Below are 21,464 nucleotides of genomic sequence, written 5' to 3'. Positions count from 1 at the left end.
TGAAAAAATCTAAATAATAACAAAATAACGAAGCGCATTGTTAAAATACTGATTATTTATCATGGTTTTACCATGAAAAATCCCTGGCATGCCTTCACACATGCATAGCACACTCAAAGCCAGATATGAATTTTTATTGAACTGGCTGATAATAATTCTTTTATTTTTGTTGTTGACATGTAATCCATGTATTGCAGGAAGAAAAGCATATTTTTTCGAGTACAAACAATAAACAAATAATCAAACTGAGAGTTGACAACTGCTTCATTATCGACTTATTTGTTGTTGTATCATAGTCATGAAGTGGTTGTATCATGGTTATATAGTGGTTCTCAAAACCACCAAGTCTAGAGGAGGTTTTATGTTGCATGTTTTATGTGAGACTTGAAGTATATTATAAAACCGTTGGTTCTGAACTGGAACGCATATTAGGTTTTAATGATTGCAATAAAACTGGGCCAACTGGCTGTAACATGGTTTTATAGAAATCTACAGGAGGTTGTGGAAACTGCGAGGACTGCATGGAAGGTTTTGAGATTAGGTTTTGAAGAACGCTATAAAACTCTGATACAACCTTAATTGTTACTCGAGTTTGTGAAATCGGGTACGGGTTTAAGAAAACAAAATACTGAAAATGGTTGTATACTATTTCGCCGAAAAACATTTCGCGGAATTATTTTCGCGGTACGACATTCCGCGGAATGTACCAAATCTACGAAACACATTTCGCGGAATGCACCTTTTTTCCGAAAGCCATTTCGCGGAATGTACCTTTTCACTGAAAATCATTCCGCGGAATGCCATTTGGCGGAATTCAGTTAGAATAATTATCATTGAAATATTAGGTGAAGTGTGCTTAATTACATGCAATCCGGTATAAATTCTTTTGGATTGTGATTTAAAGCAATGAAAGAAGGTAAAGCTTTATTTAAATGACCGCATCCGGTCGGTATAAGACAAAGTGAGGAAAGAATGCCTTCTTGAAATGGACACGTTTGCTGAATTAACGCATCTGCCCGGTATAAAGCAAAGGGGAAAGATAATGAATTCTTTGAATGGATAAGTCTGCCCGGTATAAGGCGAAAGAAGTTTATAATGCCTTCTTTAAAAGAACGCATCTGCCCGGTATAAGGCGAAGCAAAGGGTAATCTTTCTTTAAATGGATGAGTCTGCTCGGCATAAGGCAAAAGAAGTTGATAATGCCTTCCTTAAAAAACGCATCTGTGCGGTATAAGGCAAAGGAAGGGGTAAAGCCTTCTTCAAATGAATGCGTCAGCCCGGCATAAGGCGAAAGGAGTTGATAATCTTCTTCTTCTTTTTATTGGCATTACATCCCCATACTGGGACAGAGCCGCCTCGCAGCTTAGTGTTCATTAAGCATTTCCGCAGTTATTAACTGCGAGGTTTCTCAGCCAAGTTACCATTTTTGCATTCGTATATCATGAGGCTGGGCTGGGGTGAGGTGGGGCCCTCCTTAGCCGTGCTGTAAGACACGCGGCTACAAAGCAAGACCATGCTGAGGGTGGCTGGGTTCGATTCCCGGTGCCGGTCTAGGCAATGCCATTTGGCGGAATTCAGGCATAAAAGTATCATCGTGTTAGGTACATGATATACGAATGCAAAATGGTAACCTGGCTTAGAAACCTCGCAGTTAATAACTGTGGAAGCGCTTAATGAATACTAAGCTGCGAGGCGGCTCTGTCCCAGTGTAGGGATGTAATGCCAATTAGAAGAAGAAGAAGAATATCATGAGGCTAACACGAAACAATTCCTAATCCGAAAATTACCTAGACTGACACCCGGAATCGATCCTAGCCACCCTCAGCATGGTCTTGCTTTGTAGCCACGCGTCTTACAGCACGGCTAAGGAGGGCCCCCAAGGAGTTGATAATGCCTTCTTTAAATGAACGCGTCTGCCCGGTATAAGGCGAAGGGAGGGGTAATGCCTTCTTTAAATGGCAGCGTCTGCCCGATACAAAGTGAAGGGAGATCATAATACCTTCTTCAAATGAATACGTTTTGTTTTTCGGTAAAGGATTATTCATAAAAACGTCTATCCCTAACATAGAAAAGAGAAGAGATAATCCCCGTCTGCCAGATTTTAAAAAACAGTATTACTTGCCAAGCAAAACTATGTTGGGTTGAACTTCTGAACTTCGTTTAGAAATGTTCTCGACTTTTTTGGGCATTTAAATTTCAACACTCAATTTCAACAACAATTAGGGCAAACCGCCAAATGTTGAACGGCTAATTTTGTCGCCTATTGTTGAACTCCCATAAGAAATACACGTGCAACAATAGGCGAAGAAATTAGCCGTTCAACATTTGGCGAATTACCCTAACACTCGTGTTATACGAATCAAAAAAAAATGTTAACTTGGCTTAAAAACCTCGCAGGTAATAATTGTATAAGTGCTGAATGAACACTAAGCTATTTTTTATAAATATTCCGCGAAATAGTACATTCCGCGAAATGGTATATTCCGCCAAAAGTCATTCGGCGAAAAGGTACAATCCCCCAAATGTCGTACCGCGAAAAGTTACATACCGCCAAATGTTATTCCGCGAAAATGAATTCCGCGAAAAGGTTTTCGGCGAAATGTTATACAATCGAGAACCAAAAAATATCTTGTTTGAATTTTTCGGGGAAAACTTTTGTGCGGGCTTAAATAATTAAATTATGTCGGGTTCGCGTTTCCATTAAATCCAAAAAAATATCCCAGATTTCATGTAATTAAGCAGAAATCGGTAAATATTTGAATGATAATTATTCTAACTGAATTCCGCCAAATGGCATTCCGCGAAATGTCTTTCGGAGAAAAGGTGCATTCCGCGAAATGTGTTTCGGAGAGTTGATACATTCCGCGGAATGTCGCACCGCGAAAAAAAAAAATCCGCGAAATGTGTTTCGGAGAAATAGTATACAACCGTCTGCCATATCGCCATTCAGGTGCTCTTCGTAATGCTGCCGTCACCTTTGGATCACCTCACGCTCGTTTGTAAGAAGGTTTCCGTTTATGTCCTTACACATATCGGGCTGCGGCACGTGGCCCTTACGTGAACGGTTCAACTTCTCATAGAACTTTCGTGCGTTATTAGCGCGGTACAGTTGCTCCGTCTCTTCACGGTCTCGATCTTCCTGCTGGCGCTTTTTCCTCCGGAAAATCGAGTTTTGTCTGTTCCGCGCACGTTTGTATCGTGCCTCGTTCGCCCTCGTGCGGTGTTGCAGCAATCTCGCCCATGCTGCATTCTTCTCCTCAACTAACTGCTCACATTCGCCGTCATACCAGTCGTTTCTCTGATCCGGAGCCACCGTGCCTAGTGCAGCGGTTGCGGTGCTTCCAATGACGGATAGAATATCTCTCCAGCCATCTTCAAGAGATGCTGCGCCTAGCTGCTCTTCCGTTGGGAGTGTCACTTCCAGCTGCTGCGCGTAGTCTTGGGCTAGTCTACCGTCTTGCAGCCGCCCAATGTTTAGCCTCGACGGACGACTCCGACGCGTGTTTATCACCGTCGAGAGTTTTGAGCGCAGACATACTGCAACGAGGTAGTGGTCGGATTCAATATTCGCACTGCGGTAAGTGCGTACGTTCGTGATGTCGGAGAAGAATTTACCGTCGATTAGAACGTGGTCGATTTGGTTTTTCGTTACTTGATTAGGTGATTTCCATGTGGCCTTGTGGATATTCTTGCGGGGGAAGAAAGTGCTTCGGACTACCATTCCGCTGGAGGCTACAAAGTTTATGCATCGTTGTCCATTGTCGTTCGATACGGTATGCAGACTATCCGGTCTATACATTTCCTCCCTTTCTACCTGAGCGTTCATGTCACCGATGACGATTTTGACGTCCCGCAGTGGGCATCCATCGTATGTCTGCTCCAGCTGCGCATAGAAGGCTTCTTTCTCGTCGTCGGATCTCCCTTCGTGTGGGCAGTGCACGTTGATGATGCTATAGTTGAAGAAACGGCCTTTTATCCTCAGCTTGCACATCCTTGCGTTGATTGGCTGCCACCCAATCACGCGTTGGCGCATCTTTCCCAGCACTATGAAGCCGGTTCCCAGCTCTAGAACATCTGCATCGCACTAATTCGGATCGCACATAATACGCAAGGGCTCCAGGACATGTAGGGACATGCTGGGTTGTTTTTGATTGGATATCAGGCGTAGTTGACCTTGTAGACCAATTGATCTGAATTCAGAAAAGTTTGGAGAGCTTAGAACATCTGTATCAAACTAATTTGGACTGCACATAATACTCAAGGGCTCTAGGGACTTGTATGGACATGCTGATTTGATTTCCGTTTTGAAGTTCTTCTTAATCGGTCAATTTTACTCATATTGAATTTGGTAAATCGAAATTTTCTGCATTTTAAATGACAGCATTCGTAATCCAACTGATCTAGCAAAATCTTTCTGGTATATATCACAATGGCCATTTGGTTGCCAGGAAAAGTGGCACATGTGTAGTTCCAACCACTAAAACCAGGTTATTTAAAAGAAAATTAGGTAATTTGGGTGTTTCTAAGCATATTTTTACACTATTTTGTATTTCAAGATGGTTCACTGCCGTTTAAAATGATTTTAAAAATGTACATGTACCACTTTTACTGGCAACGATTTCCGATTTCTGTTTCATTTTGTTCCCATTAATAGTGGTGCATGTGCATTTTGTTCCAATAAACCAGAAATTTGTCAAGAAATTTTACATATTTCCCACTACTACCTTTAGGCACATTACTTATAACATGCTAGTACAGTTGAGTTGCAGAAAATTGTTAATTTGATTTTATTTTCGAAGTTTTTGGGAAAATTCTTCTCCTGTAAAATTTACTCAATGTGACATGTACCACTTTCGCTGGCACCGGTTCATATGATGCTGAACAGTTTTCAAAATCCCTACCTAACGTTTCCTCTGGGAGGACCATTTTTGCTTAAATTACACCCAGGGGCTGTCCATATGCCATGTGGACAGCTTAGGGGGAGGGGGTTATGGCGAATGTCCACGGTTCATACACATTTTTGAAAATTTGTAAGAACAATTGTCCACGGTGCGTGGAGTAGGGGGTATCAAAAATTAACCAAAACCAACCAGCCCCTCATGGGAACATTCAGATATAGTAAAAACATGTAATCATGCTAACGTGCAAGTGACTTTACGCCGTTAAAGCAATGATCCCCTTCCTGCTTTGTGACCAAATAATCTCTGAATTTTCTCAATCAAACAACAAACGCCAGTAACCAGTCGATTTTAGAGGTCGTGAACTACAAATGCAACACATGAGCCTCGCGAATACAAACTTTTTTTTTCTGATGTTGTCGTCCAGTGTTATCATCCTAATTAAGAGTGGTCTTTATGGCTCTGGTCATCGTAAGTTCCCATATCACACTTTGCATAGTATACCTAGTCGTTTAGTAGGAACCAACTTCACGATACCGCGATAGCGTGCCAAATCTTGCAGACCAGAATGTAACAACAAAAAATTAATGGAAGAGCCACGAAGAGCGGTCATGAATATAAAATCCAAGAAACAAATAATATTTTTTTGTGATTTTAATATATTTCGAATTAAAAAATTATCCTTCAACCAGATCACATATTCGAGAGGCTTAGTAATGTAGGTATGACACTTTACGCGGAGCCAAGTTCAGTATTGTATTTGTATGAAAACTTTCGGACAACGTACAAACTTTTTATATATAGCTTTTACTTAATATATTTGTACCAAAAACATAGGATGTCAAGTTAACTTAAATAAGACACTTAGGTAATGGATTGTTTACCCATCTTGGTTTTTTATCGTAAATTAACAAAATGTTAGTCTCATGGTTTCTTAAGCTTGCAGTTATTTACAATTCGAACTAAGAACTTTGCTCCATCCAATGCTAAATTTCGCTTTCGCAACCATATACAGAAATGCAATTGCGTCCAAACTTTGATACGGTTTGAATAAATAATGAGCAAAGTTAATATTATCTACTAGACAAAAAATGACACTTTTCTCTCCTAAGCCTATGGTTACGAATGTTACGAATAAGGCTGTCCTCACGACAATCAGCGGTATCTGATTCGTTCAAGCTGACGAAGACTAGACTGGTTAGGAAGTTAATCGACCAGAACGAGAATCATAAATACGGTGAGCCCACTGAGCAGCGCCGTGACGTATCCCAGATGAAATCGACGCTCTTTATCGGAGAATCTCCTGAGAATGGAAATAGTGATTATTCAACATTATCTCTGATAAGATACTGTAATCGCTATACTTACTTCTTCTTGCTGGCCGAAAAGGGGGTCGGTGGATTGACTCCGGGTATGCTGCTGTCCAGATAAACCACGTAGTACGTGAACCACGTGACGGTTGCCGCAAATATGGATGCAAACAGCACCAGTGACGGGTTCTGAACGCCACGGGTATTGTCGTAGGTGTCCTTCATGGTGGCCTGCAGGGCGGCGTACCCGCGCGAGTAATCCAGTACGATTCGATCCGCGGCGGACTGACGCCACCGCTCGAGCGTGCCGAGCGCTGCCTTGAATGACCCTGAAACGAACAGTTCGAGAGCGCTCATCAGTGCGGGTGTGCGCAGCCGAGTGTGGCGAACACGATCTTCTATGAATGCATTATTTGTATTCCTATTCGTAGCCACTGGACATTCGCGAATATGGAAAGAGATTCTTTTTTGCAAGCATGTGTGTGGAAATTGATTTTCTCACTAACTGCCTAGCGATACATAAAAGGGGAGTAATCGTTACGACAGATGCAGGCGAGAGCCGGTAGTGCAGTTGGACAAAATGATGATTTCATTATTATGCAATACGCGTTTTCTCTCGCGACTGTTTGCTTCGTTTTATCCATGCAGTAGATGAGGGTAACTGTAAGTATATAAAACTAAGTATATCCGCAAAACATTTCGGTCCTTTCACGTTCGACAGTGAAAAGCAGAATAATATGTGCACAAAACTAATTTCAATTTGCAATGAAAAATCAACTATATTTTAAGAACATTTTACATGCGTTATATTTCTGAAGATTTCTGTTTAGTCAAATTTCCAAAAAAATATAAAATTGATTTCAAACATCAAATTTATGTTCTACGAGTGTGAATAAAATATGTTGTATAGCTCAGAAAAGGTGTTCTATTTCATATTTATATTTCCAACGCTGATACTACGGTTTTCGCATTTTATGAATTGAACTCTGTTGAAAATTTCAACATAGAATCAGTTGAATATTACGGACTTCTTATTTTTCAGAACATTTTAAATTATTTAACTGTAGCTGGCGGTGTTATAGTAAGTAAGGTCAGAACTAGTCCAGTAGATACAGATTCTTACGTTGATTCTTCATCAATAATATGCTTTTAATGCCATATATGCAAAAAAGAAGAGCAAATAAAGCCATCTAGCAGAACCGTAGCGTGGGTTCCCGGCGCCCTTGGCGAAATCTGTTTTGGGCGCCCCTCTCACAATATTTTACGCAATATTTACATTCCAATATATTTTTTTTACATTCCAATATAATTCTGAATCTCCCCCAAAAGTAAGATTTAGATACTTTAAATAGCAAAAGAATTCGTGGATATGCCCCTGAAAAAAAATTAGTGGAATTTTTACTATTTGCGAAATATGTAAGGAACCTTTCAGAGTCTTGGGCATTTCTGGATCATCGTGTGAAATCTGAACTGGCTGAAAGATCATTAAAATTGCTGAAAGCTCTTTACTCATGATTCCTTTCAGCCAATCGGTCGATGCTCGAAATCGGTATCAGATGCTTTAGAATGAGCCTGCCAGTGCAGTAGTTTGGAGGCACTGCTGTACTTCGTTGGGTCAATAAAATCCAACTTTGAAGTGGAGGAAATCGCCATCAAAAGCAAGAGGGCCACGTGGTGAGTTGAGGAAAGCACTCATTGTAGATTTTTTTTACTAATCTACGACAGCCTTGATGACCAAAGTAATCATTTTATCAGGGTAGTCAGCGCTGGCCGATGCTCTTAAAAATCGTGCGGCTTAAGCGCCACTCTATTCGGAGATCGCACGACGCGTCTAATTTGCGCGATTGAGACGACCTCAGGGGGAGTCCATTTGAAAAACTCTAAGAAGGAGATCTATTTCTCCAAAGTACGATATAAGATTACACATACCCTTCAACGTTGTAACCAGCAATGCTACGTTGCACGTTCTTTTTTTTATGTCTTTATTTGAGAGGTTTTCAGCCCTTTGCGGCTCACCTCTTACGTTCTTTTCTCATCAGTGGTAACTTCAATCAAAGTCTACCCTTCGGAGTGCGGTCAACTATCTGGTGACATTAAGTGTCCAAAAATGAGAATAATTCGATCCACAATTTTTGAATATGATTTTTGACTTTTTATAAATGGGCTTCAAACAGAGTGGAGTAGAGAGTCGTATTTCTCCAGTAAGCGGATCGGCCGGTCGTCGAAATTTAGTTTGGCTTTGTGCGGAAGGCAAAACGATCGGCCGGTCGCCGTAATTTTGTTCTGCTTTGTGCGGGTGAGTAAATGAATCAGAAAGTGATAGTTTGTTCCTTGTCCAGTCGTATTCCTCCAGTAAGCGAGTTTGCAGTAGCCATCGAGCAAGTAATTGCAGTGCGTGTTTCAGTCGGCGGGAGAATAATAAAATATATATTTCTTGTTCGGTGGATCATGCGCATGTATTTCGCTTTGCTCCTGTCGAAACTATCAGGCATGTAAGTACAGAGTACTGCGCGTCCGTTCGGTCGTCCAAAACATTTCTTCTTCGTTTTCATATGCCACCGGGCGTGCATGGTTTAACGTTTTTTCTCGAGGCGAGACAGCGAATTAGTGTTATTTCCCATCCCATAGATCGCATCACTTATTGAAGTGAATCCAGATAAATTATCCTTTGTAACTAAAACGATATCCTATCCCAAGACAATCGTGGAGATGCACGGTATAGTAAGTATACTCGGTCTCTAGTAGCAACGAGAGTCGGACTAACAATCCTTCCCTTCCTATATGGCCTATATGGCCGGCGCCGTTATTGACTTGAGATATTTGAGCTCCCGAAACGTGTACATTGAGAATGGGTGGCTAGTCCCAAGCCCCATTCATTGTGTTCTCTGTACAATTTCGCAAGTTCTAGTCAATGACGGAGTAGCAACTACGAATTGTGCGGTCATAATGCTTATGCTCATGGGCAACGTTTAAAATAAAAAATCTCATCTTACATTCAAATGCAACTTCAAAAAATAAATAGAAATCTATTTTTATTTTGAATTTATCATGAAGTTGTGGTTTTAGAAATTGTGTGTTGTGTTGAAGATCTCAAGTCATTATTTGACGAAAAAACCCTGATCAATCCACCTAGCGGTGATGGTGCCTTTCTCGTGCATTATAAAAATAGTATTTTGGCCATTACTCTTGAGCCCTTAGTCCGATCTGGCCAATTTTCAATAGGGAACAATGGGAGAGTATTCTGCGTCGAATGCAACTTGTTGTGAGTAAATCGGTTGAGGATAAGTGCCTGAAAAATTAGTGGCATTTTTTTACTCAATTTTTCTATAAAAAAGTGGTATTTTGGCCATAACTTCTAAGCCAATGGTGAAGTATCCTGCGTCGAATGCAACTTGTTGCGAATAAATCGTTAAAGGATAAGTACCTAAAAAATGAGTGACATTTTTTTTTGGGTTGGTGCGCACAGACACACACACACACACACACACACACACACACACACACACACACACACACACACGAGGCAAGGAGGATAAGGGACCCGGTTCATCCGGGAGGCACATTTTTAGCAGGTCGGGAGGAGCCCATCCCTGTTCGCCTTCGAGCATAGTGTGGATGCTCGAGGTGTCTGTCGCGCAGATTTTTGATGGCCTTTAACCCTTGTAAAAAACAAAAAAAAAAAAAAAAACACACACACACACACACACACACACCTACAAGAAGTTGGCGGAGGAAGTCCTAGGCGAGACGGTCAAGGTGAGGGCACTCACGACGGAGGTGAATCTAAGGGTTAAAGACCTGGACGAGATCACCGAAGTCGAAGAGCTCGTCACGGCACTGCGGCGACAGTGCGAAGTGGAGGCGTCCACCGCAGCCGTTCGGCTACGGAAAGGTCCGGCAGGGACACAGGTAGCATTGGTTCGGCTACCTGCAGCGGACGCCTCCAAGGTAGTCAAGTTAGGGAGCGTCAAGGTGGGGTGGTCGGTATGCCCTGTGGGCATATATGAGCAACCAGATGTTTGCTTCAAGTGCCTGGAACCGGGGCACAAGCAATGGGACTGCAAAGGCCCTGACAGAAGCAAGCTCTGTCGACGCTGCGGATTGGAGGGACATAAGGCACAATGTTGCACGAACCCTCCCAACTGTTTGATCTGTTCCAGCAAAGCTGCGAACAGCAAGCACCCATGGGGGTTCAAAGTGCCTGGCGTTTAAGCGTGCTGCAAAATCACAGTGCAGGTAACGCAGCTAAACCTGAACCATCTGTGATGCAGCCCAGCAACTGCTGTGTCAGACAGTTGCTGAATGGGGACGGATATCGCCATCATAGCAGATCCTTACCGGGTACCCGCCAGGAACGGTAATTGGGTCACCGATGGGTCTCAAATGGCAGCGATATGGACAACGGGAAATACCCAGTTCAAGAGTTGGTGTCTTCGACACACGAGGGCTTCGTCATTGCCAAAATCAACGGGGTCTTCTTCTGCAGCTGCTATGCGCCTCCTCGATGGTCGATCGAGCAGTTCGGTCGAATGCTAGATTGTTTGACGGCTAACTTGATGGGGCGTAGGCTGGTGGTGATAGCGGGGACTTCAACGCTTGGGCCGTGGAATGGGGAAGCCGATCCACGAATCAACGGGGGCAGATCCTGCTGGAATCACTGGCCATGTTGGATGTGGACTTGGCTAATGTCGGTACCAAAAGTACCTACAGCTGGAACGGTGCCCAGTCAATTATCGACGTTACGTTCTGGAGCCCTGGCCAAACGAGTAGTTCGAACTGGAGGGTAGATGATGGCTACACTCACAGCGACCACCTGGCGGTTCGCTACAGTATCGACTATACGACCAGCATTCAGCGGACGGAAGAAGGGGCGAGGCCTAGTCCTCGTATGTGGAAGACATCATACTTCGACGACGAGGTGTTTAAGGAAGCGCTCCGCCGCGAGCACAATACTCTCGGTCTGAGCGGCGAGTAGCTGGTAACAGTACTCTCGCGTGCATGCGATGCCACCATGCCTAGGAAAGTCCACCCTAGGAATGGGAGGCCACCGGCTTACTGGTGGACTCAAGCAATTGCGAACCTGCGCCGCGCCTGCCTACGGGCAAGGAGGCGGATGCAGCGAGCACGCACAGAAGAGGAGCGTGTTGAACGACGGGTGGCGTTCGTGGCTGCTAGAGCCGCTCTGAAGACTGAGATTAGATCAAGCAAAAAAGCCTGCTTCGAGGGCCTGTGTCAAAGTGCCAACGCGAATCCATGGGGTGACGCCTATAGGGTCGTAATGGCCAAGACGCGTGGGGCGATGACTCCTACAGAGCGGTATCCAGAGATGCTGGAATGTATCATCGCAGGGCTCTTCCCACGTCATGACCCAAGTCACTGGCCTCACTTTGTGGAGCTGCCAGGAGCCAGGGTAGCCGACGAGGGAAGAATAACTGTGGCGGAAGTTGCGGGGATTGCACAGTCCCTTAGTGTAGGTAAGGCGCCAGGACCGGATGGTATTCCGAACCTGGCCATCAAAGCGGCCATTGCCGAGGCTCCCGAGATGTTCAGATCTGTTATGCAGAGATGCCTGGACGAGGGAGTCTTCCCTGAAGTATGGAAAAGGCAGAGCTTGGTCCTATTGCCAAAAGCGGAAAACCACCGGGGGATCCGTCGGCATATAGACCAATATGCCTGCTTGACACGGCGGGGAAGGTGCTCGAGAAGATCATCCTCAACAGGTTGTTGATACGCACGGAGGGTGCGGATGGTCTATCGAGTAACCAGTTTGGCTTCCGAAAGGGTAAGTCGACCGTAGACGCTATCTTGTCGGTTACCAAATCCGCGGAGATAGCTATCCAGCGTAAGAGGAGGGGAGTTCGCTATTGTGCAGTAGTGACTCTCGACGTGAGGAATGCTTTCAATAGTGCCAGTTGGGCAGCTATTGCAGATGCGCTCCTGCGTCTTGGAATTCCCGAGTACCTGTACAAGATTCTCGGAAGCTACTTCCAGAATCGAGTACTGGTATACGACACGGAGGCGGGTCGGAAGTGCGTTGACATAACCTCCAGTAGCCAGTGGAGATATATCAGCTTCCACACTGATATTCTTCCCTCCCCCTTCATACGGGAGCTGGGAGAAGGAAGGTCGTGTGATATGTGCCATCACAAATATTGCCCTCCGCTCGCTTTCAAATTGACTTCTATAAAAACATTCTTCATGCCTGCCGTATCCTAACGGAACTATCAATTCTATACTTTCGCCTCTAATGCTATCATGAACATGTACGTCCAAGTTTGGAAGATGATATTAGCATTTCCATATCATTATAACCTCAGGGGTTCCGCAAGGTTCCATACTGGGTCCGGTGTTATGGAACGTCATGTACGACGGTGTCTTGAGGTTGAAGTTCCCGGTGGGCGTGGCAATCGTCGGCTTTGCTGACGATATTACGCTGGAGGTCTACGGCGAATCGATCGAAGAGGTGGAATTTACTGCAGCCCACTCGATCGCAATTGTGGAGGAGTGGATGAGTTCCAGGCAGTTAGAACTGGCTCACCACAAGACTGAGGTGGTTGTTGTTAACAACCGAAAGTCGGAGCAACAAGCGGTGATAAGGGCAGGCAACTGCACGGTCACCTCTGAACGCTCCATCAAACTCTTGGGGGTAATGATCGACGATAAGCTCACCTTTGGTAGCCACGTCAATTACGCCTGCAAGCGTGCCTCCACAGCTATAGCGGCATTGTCCCGGATGATGTCCAATAGCTCTGCGGTTTATGCCAGCAAGCGCAAGCTTCTGGCTAGCGTTGCTCTGTCCATACTGAGGTATGGGGGGCCAGCTTGGGGCACGGCCCTGCGTATTAACTGCTACAGAACGAAGTTAGAAAGTACGTATAGGCTCATGTGCCTAAGAGTTGCGAGCGCGTACGCACGATGCCTATCGACATAGTTATCGGTGAAGACATAGAGTGCTTCGAAATGCGCGGCACGAGAGGCATCCGTAGGACTGTCAGGTTGGCCTCAATGGTCAAATGGCAGCGTGCGTGGGACAGTTCCACTAAGGGTAGATGGACACATAGGTTGATACCGGAGATAGGTACGTGGGTCAAGAGGCGCCATGGGGAAATCACTTTCCACCTGACCCAGGTCCTTACAGGCCATGGTTGCTTCAGACAGTACCTACACCGGTTCGGACACTCGGCCTCGCCCTGTGGTCGAACTCGATCCTTTTATCGAACAAGTGGCCGCGTGAAGAACAACATGGTATCGTCGCTTTCGCGGCGTCGGTCAACCGGGCGGGTTCCGAGCCCGAGGACGGAAAGGGGTCCTCGTCAAGGCTGGGGCAGGCGTAGGCACCGCGTCGGCAAGTCCCTCTGTGTGCTGGCGAATAGGCCCTATCGCAGAAAGGTCAATTTGGGGTGCACGCGGCATCATCATTCTTGATACCAGTCGTGCAGAGGGAAGCAGGCGCGAAGTCGACCCTGCCCACCTTCCGAGGACATAGGGCGTGGTAAGGCCACCTGGAAAGCCGGCAATGCGCTGGCACGATACCATGGTGTTCTTCTAAAAAAGCGAGTCACGATGTTCGATGCTGCAAGGACACGCAGCTAACCTCGAGGGTGCGTTATGCACTGGCCCCCTTTGAAGCATTACTTTCTGGCTGTCCCGCAGGGACGATGGGCTTGGCGACAATGGAAACGGTTTAGCTGGTCGGGGATGCAGTCCTGCCTCCCTCATTGGAGGTGGCCCCTAACCCAGCACTTCCTGGTCAACCCAGGATGTCTGTTGAGCAGATTCCCCCTCCATTGTTTAGGAAGAAAAAAAACACACACACACACACACACACACACACACAGACATCACCTCAATTCGTCGAGCTGAGTCGATCGGTATATAACAATATAGGTCTCCGGGCCTTCTATAAAAAGTTTGTTTTTAGAGCAATCGTATAGCCTTTCGGTACAACTTTGTTGTACGAGAAAGGCAAAACTACCCGTTCTGAACAAGTTGGTGAATAATGGAATGATCTTCACATAATGTTGCTCGAAATCAGCGTTCGGGATAAGGATAAATACTTATCCAGATGATATCGAAATATAATGTACAACATTTATAAAGTTTCCTAAATACGAGTTTCCGAGAAAATGATTCTGATGTCCCGAGGGCAAGGAAAAAGGAAGGCATTCCAACAGAATCATTTCCTGTCAATATCCAAAGGAATACAATGCAACAGCCGACGATAAGCAGACCATCAAGATGATAGTTCGTTGCTCATATATGCACGCATCTTTCGGAACACTTTCAAACCTTTGAGATCGGCGTTTGTTCCATCCATGCCAATCGTATGTGGTTTCCTTTGACACCAGTGGCCGACGAGGAACAAGCCGCGGATAAGAATTTGAAATCAAGAATTCTATTTTTCAAACTTGTTGATTTCTGAGCCCTCTTTTCAAGATATTGACTCGAAAAGAAACATTTTCTCTGATTATATCCAGGAAATTCCCCGAAGGTTAATTTGGTGAGCGAATTCCAATATATCTCTTAAATATTTCATTAATATTGCGTATGAAACAATTATATATTTTTATATAAAAATACCATCAGGACACCCAATTGAAGCGATTTGGATAGGAAGAGTGGGATTGCCAACTTTCTATCGTTAATATTTCGTGGATAGAGGGTGGACTTTTCTCCCCATCTATTGGGTCAATCTGGAAAATGAGGGCATCTCTATTCATCCCGGATAAGTGTCTTTGCTTTTTGGCCCTTAAAATAGTCGTATCATCATCATCATTAGATTTCTAGACTTATTCATGATCCTTTGTAACCGGTTCTGGAAGCCTAAAAGAAATAGAAAAAGCGGTCCAAACTAAGGTCAAACTATTCGACAACTCAAATAGCTAAAAGGAATATTTTTTGTTTGCTCTACATTTCTCAAAATATCATCATAGATATTTGAACTCTGTAGTTGTTTTGTAATTAATGTGCCCTCTAGTTAATAATTTAGGAACAAAACAAACAACACATTTAGTAACTAACAAAAATTGATAAGAAAATTATTTTGAGCTTTTTAGTGGAATGTTTTCACCTGTCATAAGACGAGTTTGAACAATCCCATTGAATTCCACCACTTAATTGTATCCTGACAGATACGTATTTCGACCTCAACAGTAAGGCCGTCTTCAGTGTCTTGTACTTGACTCGCCTAAGTCGAGTCAAGTACAAGACACTGAAGACGGCCTTACTGTTGAGGTCGAAATACGTATCTGTCAGGATACAATTAAGTGGTGGAATTCAATGGGATTGTTCAAACTCGTCTTATGACAGGTAACAAAAATTGTTCTATTTATCATACCGTAATTCTTGATTTTGGCGCCCCCCTGAGAGCTAGCGCCCTTGGCGGGGGCCAACCCGGCCAACCACACGCTACGGCCCTGCATCTAGCTTGATTCTTTGATATATTGTTGACGAAAATTAGTTTATTGAATCATTTGTAGGGTTTCCATTTCCCGGTTATTTTCGTTGTCCCGGGATTCGGGATGAACTTGTTCGTATATCCCGGGAAATCCCGGGATCCCGGGATTTTTCGATGTTTCCTTAGAAAACTTATTTTTTGATTTAAAAACAATTTTATTCAATGTTCAGGAGTAAAGTTCATATTTTAGAAAGGCCAGATAATACAGAGTACAAATTGATATATTAAATCAACGAGTACTCGATAACGATAACGTTAAATCAACGCTCACTTTATCGTCAACGAAACATCATCGTACAACCGTTATAGTTATCGAAGTTGGCGTTAATACGATACGATAATTTATCGATTAACAACCCTGGCACAGATTATGGTCCAGGAAGATTTCGGATCTTAAACATAGTGTCGATGGATTATCTACAGAAACGTAATCGCAGTCCGGGATCCATGGATAGTAGAAGCATAAGTAGTAGAACGCTAGTCATTTCAATTATTTTTCCAAATTATGCTTCAACAAGCTTCAATTGGCAATAATTTATGCATCATGTTGTAGTGCATATTTGGTTTCATCACCAACATCAGTTTGACACTTGTAGTACTGATTCTTTGGCTGCCAGGTCGAAGTAACCTAGATGTTAGTCACGCGAACAGGAACGACATTAGCAATCTTACACTTTCGAATCAACTTCATGGATCGGGCGCATAAGTGTCGCGGCATACTGGGATCATCCCTAGTAGCACATTATGAACAGATTTGGTTGCAGCAACTTGAATGTAATCAAATTTGGTCACATATAAGTTGCGGCAACTAATTTGCAACATGTGTGCTACTCGGGATGCTTCTTCTTCTTATTGGCATTACATCCCCGCACTGTGACAAAGCTGCCTCGCAGCTTAGTGTTCATTAAGCACTTCCACAGTTATTAACTGCATTCGTATATCATGAGGCTAACACGATCATACTTTTATGCCCAGCGAAGTCGAGACAATTTCCAATCCGAAAATTGCCTAGACCGGCACCGGGTTATCGAACCCAGCCACCCTCAGCATGATCTTGCTTAGTAGCCGCGCGTTTTACCGCACGGCTAAGGAGGGGCTGTGGAAGTCATGGTTAACGCCGTACAGAATTAAGTGGGAGGTTCGAACTTTCGGTAGCTTGCTGATTGGTCAGTAGGAGTCCAAGCGAAGCGTTGGTCAGGAGCTGGTCGGCAGCAAGAACCAAAAAAAATTAGGCAGAGCATCGGGGTCGGACCACTTGTACTTGCGCATGTGCTGGAAAGTTTGTTGTACGAACGTCGATTGGAAGGACATGACTCAAAGTTGGGCGGCGCGAGGAGATTAGCAAGACGAATATCAGCTAGAGTACACAACCTCGCAGTAGACGGGAGATGGTTAGGAAGCAGGCGCCAAATAGATCTTGTACTGTGGATACTTGTCGTTTAATAAATAGAGAGCTGTAGCTGTTGGAAAAATTATAAGTCAGTAGCCCTCCATTGAGTGGTATAAGGGAATCTAATATTTTTTTGTGAAGGTGTTCTATTAACTATCTCCGATATTTTCATGTCTGTTCCTCTTTTACTAATTTAATAATAAGATGATGTCGATTGGGCATCACAAAGAACCTTGGCTTTGTATACATGCCTGATCCTACCAAATAAACGAACTTAAAAAAAAAATCATATCTGATGGGAGGTACCGTGACCTGCCCTAATTCCGCGCATCGCCTAATACCGTGGTTTTAAAAAAATATCAGAACCTGGCAATCATGGACATCACATTATTTGGTGAAATGTTCAAACATAATATGTTTGAACATTTCACCAAATAATACGATGTCCATGATACCCAGGTTCTGACTTTTGATGAAAACCACGGTATTAGGCGATGCGCGGAATTAGGGCAGGTCACGGTATAAAAATATGATATGAGTTTATCACCTAAATTGGGTTTCGCGTTCAAAATAAATAACTTTTGTAAGAAAAAAAAATACACTGTTTTTGCGAACCGGAAATGAAACAGTATTTTTTGTCCCGGGTATCCCGGGATTTTCGGGATTTCATAAAATAATATCCCGGGAATCGGAAAATCCCGAATTTTCCAAAATCCCGGGATTTTTTGTCCCGGGATGGAAACTCTAATCATTTGATATGAAAGTGCGCCAAGTTTGGACCTGCGTCAAATATGGTGCTTCCACGATATTTCCATATCTTTGTAAATATAGTTAACCTTAGGCAGAATAAGTAATCTACTTATCTCATAAATCAAAGAGATTTGAATGTGTAAGAATTGTTTGGGTGTATTAACGCGCCATTTTTTTTACGGATAAATCCACTTTAAGATTTTTATGCATATAGCCTTTTTTCATCGGTTCTATATTCATATTTAAAATTGAATTAAGCCGATACAATCATTTAAAAAATAGGGGGACATCGGATTAGTTTTGTCTGAAATTGATAAGTTAAGTTGGCTGCAATAAAATTTTCAATTTTTTTAGGCTTTTCAAAACATTCTTAAATAAATCCAAGGAGTTTTTGATTTTTTTCATTCTAAGATAATAATTATTATCTCTCCTTGACCTTTCGGAGACCAATAGGACATAACTTTCAATATATATTTATTTACGATTTTCCCTCTAAATCGAAACCCGTATATCAGGAACGTACATATTATTTACTCAACTTGAACTAGATTTCCGCAGAATTTTTCAAATTCCCGTAGCTTTCATCTACGGATCCTTAGATCCGTAAAAAGCATTCAATTCCGTAAATCTACGGAAATTTCCCTAGATCTGGGATCGTTGGGCTGAGTCATGGCTTACTCACTTGCTGCTCACCGATTGACACCCTTAGGTGTTAATGTATAATCACATGCTGATTGTAACTTACTCAAACCCCACAACTACGTCAAATATTGCAAAATAATTGCAGTTTTAATTTTTTTCAGATTTTTTTGGATACTAATTCAAATGTCATGTTCCACATTTCATACTTATTATATTAAAAATCTTCTTGGTATCTCTCAGCACCTACATACAAGTTGATAACATTTCAATCAACTTCAAGATATGTGTAGTTAACTGCCACGAATTCTGGAGAAACAATATTCTTTTTTTTTAGATTTTTTGTTGGTGGGAAATTGAGTATTCATGCTAGCGGAATAATAGAAGAAATAATATTAATTATCTACATCAAAAATATATCTTGCCTCAAAACGCTATCAATAACTATGGAAAAGGTTAATAACCATTGCCTAGCGACAATCTATAATTTGTGAAATGTGATGTCAATGAAGAAGAACAAACAATTCATTGTATGTTTTCTGAGACTAAAGTACCATTCATACATATTCAAACAATATGTTTGTCATAATTATTAATTTCATTGTACCTATATTATATTGCGTCATTGTCTAAACTCTGTGAACCAGTGCCTATCCAAGTGGTCGATGAGTATATGTAAACAATCTAAAGAATGATTTTGTCGCATCACACTTGAAACCATCATCCAAACAAAAACATCACATCTGTTTGGTGGCCCACCTTGAGCACCGGTCTCTGAAGCATGTAATGTGGGTGGAGTATGACGTGCACATAATGAAGAAAAGGTGACGACGGCTGTGTACTCACCAGAATCAAACGGCAGTAAGTACCGTATCAATAGCCCCACTAAGGCACACACTGCGACCGCTGCGAGTAGCATCGAAGATGGGAAGCGTTTCACCGCAGCCCCGAGCTTTAGTTTCGTCATTTCCATGTCGCTGTCGTCGAAGGACAACTTCCGAGGTCGTTGCTGCTGTTCTGGACTTTTTATTACCTCGGCCGCCGCTAGTGGTTCCTTCATGGCTCCATGCCCATTGGTAGCTGCTGGTTGCACTGGGGATTGCGGTTCTACGCTAGTTGCCGATTCCATCGTGATTAGTCAGTCGTTTGCCTTTTTAACCCTGACGAGTAAAGCAAAACAGCAGCCGGAAATTAGATATACTATTAATAGCATACAGAAAATTTGTAAACACTGACGAAATCATCTGCGTTCAGTTGGAAGACAGTTTGACCAAGAGAACGCGAGAGCGTGCACTCTGCGCTGCATTATTTTTTCTCACGCACTCATGCACTCTTTTTTCTCTATGCGCTTGCGTAGGAGTGGCCAGCGCTCAAAATTTCAATCAATCGATGGTAGCGATCTGTAGTAGCGATGTTGCGATATAGCGTCGGCTGTGCTTACCTGGGGTGCCCACTTGGCGGTTGGATGTGATGTTGTTTTCAAATATGATATCCACTTATTTTAGGACAAACAAATTCACAAGTACAACTACTTAACATAGGTAATCAGAATAAACAAAAAGTTAAATAATATCGATGTTTACTAATAATTACAATGCAAAAGTATGTATCGTATATATGTTTCCACATATGTACGCACGAAACGTGAGTGAGAATGCAGTCTGTGGCACCAACAAATTCAACTGCTTGGAATGGGATATGCTTTCAGCGATAATCGTCAAAAGTAAGGGGCCATTTAAAAACTACGTAATGAAGCTTTAGAGTTTTCAAAACCCTTCTCCCCGCAACATAAATTTATGTTTGTGAATTTTGTGTGGAGTTTAACTAAGCGACATTCCCCTATGCGTCACATAGTTTATGAATGACGCCTATCGGTTCGATACCTTCGACTCACGTTGTGTGTGTAATTTGTTTACTGCTGGTTTGAGAATATGTGAGTATTTTTATGCTTTTACCGCTTTTGCCGAATGATCTCATACTGATGCATTTTACTGAGTTTTTATTTGAATCAGCCATATTTGCCCCAGTATTCTGTTTACCTACAGCTGATCGATATGCATTTCAATGTATACTAATACTGTTGTATTGCTACATATTCTTATTAAAATATATTAGCTTAATACCAATCTTTGCTAAAAAGCCATGTGACAATAAAAAATAACCGCCATTTCTAGATTTTCACAAATACTCATACATATTTTGAAATTCTATGACGTTAACCCAAACGTCATTTCCAAGAAAATCATTATTTTTTACTCTGAAAGCCATTACAACGAAATAAATCCCTGAAATCAGGTGCAATTCGGTAAGAATTTTTGGGGTCCTTGTCCCTGAAAAAATAATCTTGCTGTCTATAAGCAAATTATCATCCCCGTGATCGAATAGGGCATGTCGGTCTGGGAGAGCTCATCATCTGAAGCTCCGACAAGTCCTGAGGATGATCCTCAACACTCCTCCCAGGACACGAACTTCCGAGGTCCATCGTCTGGTTGGTATCAAAACACTTCCACGAGCACTTTGGCGATTGTATGGAAAGGTTTAGGCTCCGCTTGTTCCAATCTAGGTTATTAAATTGTAGATTGTAGAAAAATCATTAATTTTTGAGTATCTCGAAGGATGAAATCGGTTGACATCAGCAGTTGAATCCGCTCAAGAATTCTGGTACGTGGCGCGTGTTTCTTTTTCTTTTTTTGACGAAGGTAGGGGAATTGTACCGGTTTTGGCTATGGCTCCTAAATTTGCCAATTCTGCGAATTACTCCGAAATTAAAACAATTTACGCGTGTTTTATTAGTTCCAACAGAAGATATATCGCTTATTCTTCTACTTAGGTCTAATTTATAGTCTAGACGCTATCCGTTCGTTCACGCTCACGCTGTAAATCCATAATTTTGCCACGCCGATGACTAACCGCAATAAAAAAAAGACTTCACAAAAGAATTCCTAAAGGAATTTCCAGAGGAATCTATAAAGGAATTTCAGAAGATTTTTTTTTGATGGAATTTCTGGGGGAACTCTCAA

General features: G+C 42.7%; 1 protein-coding gene and 1 long non-coding RNA gene across 2 annotated transcripts; one reads left to right on the top strand and one right to left on the bottom strand.

Moving 5' to 3' along the window:
* Positions 1 to 5,699: 5,699 nt before the first annotated feature.
* LOC134227428 (uncharacterized) lies at positions 5,700 to 20,102 on the bottom strand. The gene is made up of 4 exons (XM_062708917.1): positions 19,886 to 20,102; positions 19,291 to 19,604; positions 6,267 to 6,537; positions 5,700 to 6,201 (listed from the first exon to the last, which is right to left on the bottom strand). The coding sequence occupies exons 2-4, from the start codon at positions 19,571 to 19,573 to the stop codon at positions 6,105 to 6,107; spliced, it is 651 nt and encodes a 216-aa protein (XP_062564901.1). The 5' UTR covers positions 19,574 to 19,604; positions 19,886 to 20,102; the 3' UTR covers positions 5,700 to 6,104.
* Positions 20,103 to 20,107: 5 nt separating this feature from the next.
* Positions 20,108 to 20,467, top strand: LOC134227429 (uncharacterized). Its single transcript, XR_009983674.1, has 3 exons — positions 20,108 to 20,167; positions 20,299 to 20,377; positions 20,457 to 20,467. It is a non-coding gene; the product is annotated as an uncharacterized LOC134227429 (long non-coding RNA).
* Positions 20,468 to 21,464: the final 997 nt, after the last annotated feature.

Source organism: Armigeres subalbatus, chromosome 3 (genome assembly GCF_024139115.2).
Source record: "Armigeres subalbatus isolate Guangzhou_Male chromosome 3, GZ_Asu_2, whole genome shotgun sequence".
Lineage (NCBI taxonomy): Eukaryota > Metazoa > Arthropoda > Insecta > Diptera > Culicidae > Armigeres > Armigeres subalbatus.
The sequence above is the reverse complement of the archived record's forward strand: the minus strand, read 5'-3'. Positions and strand labels throughout refer to the sequence as shown.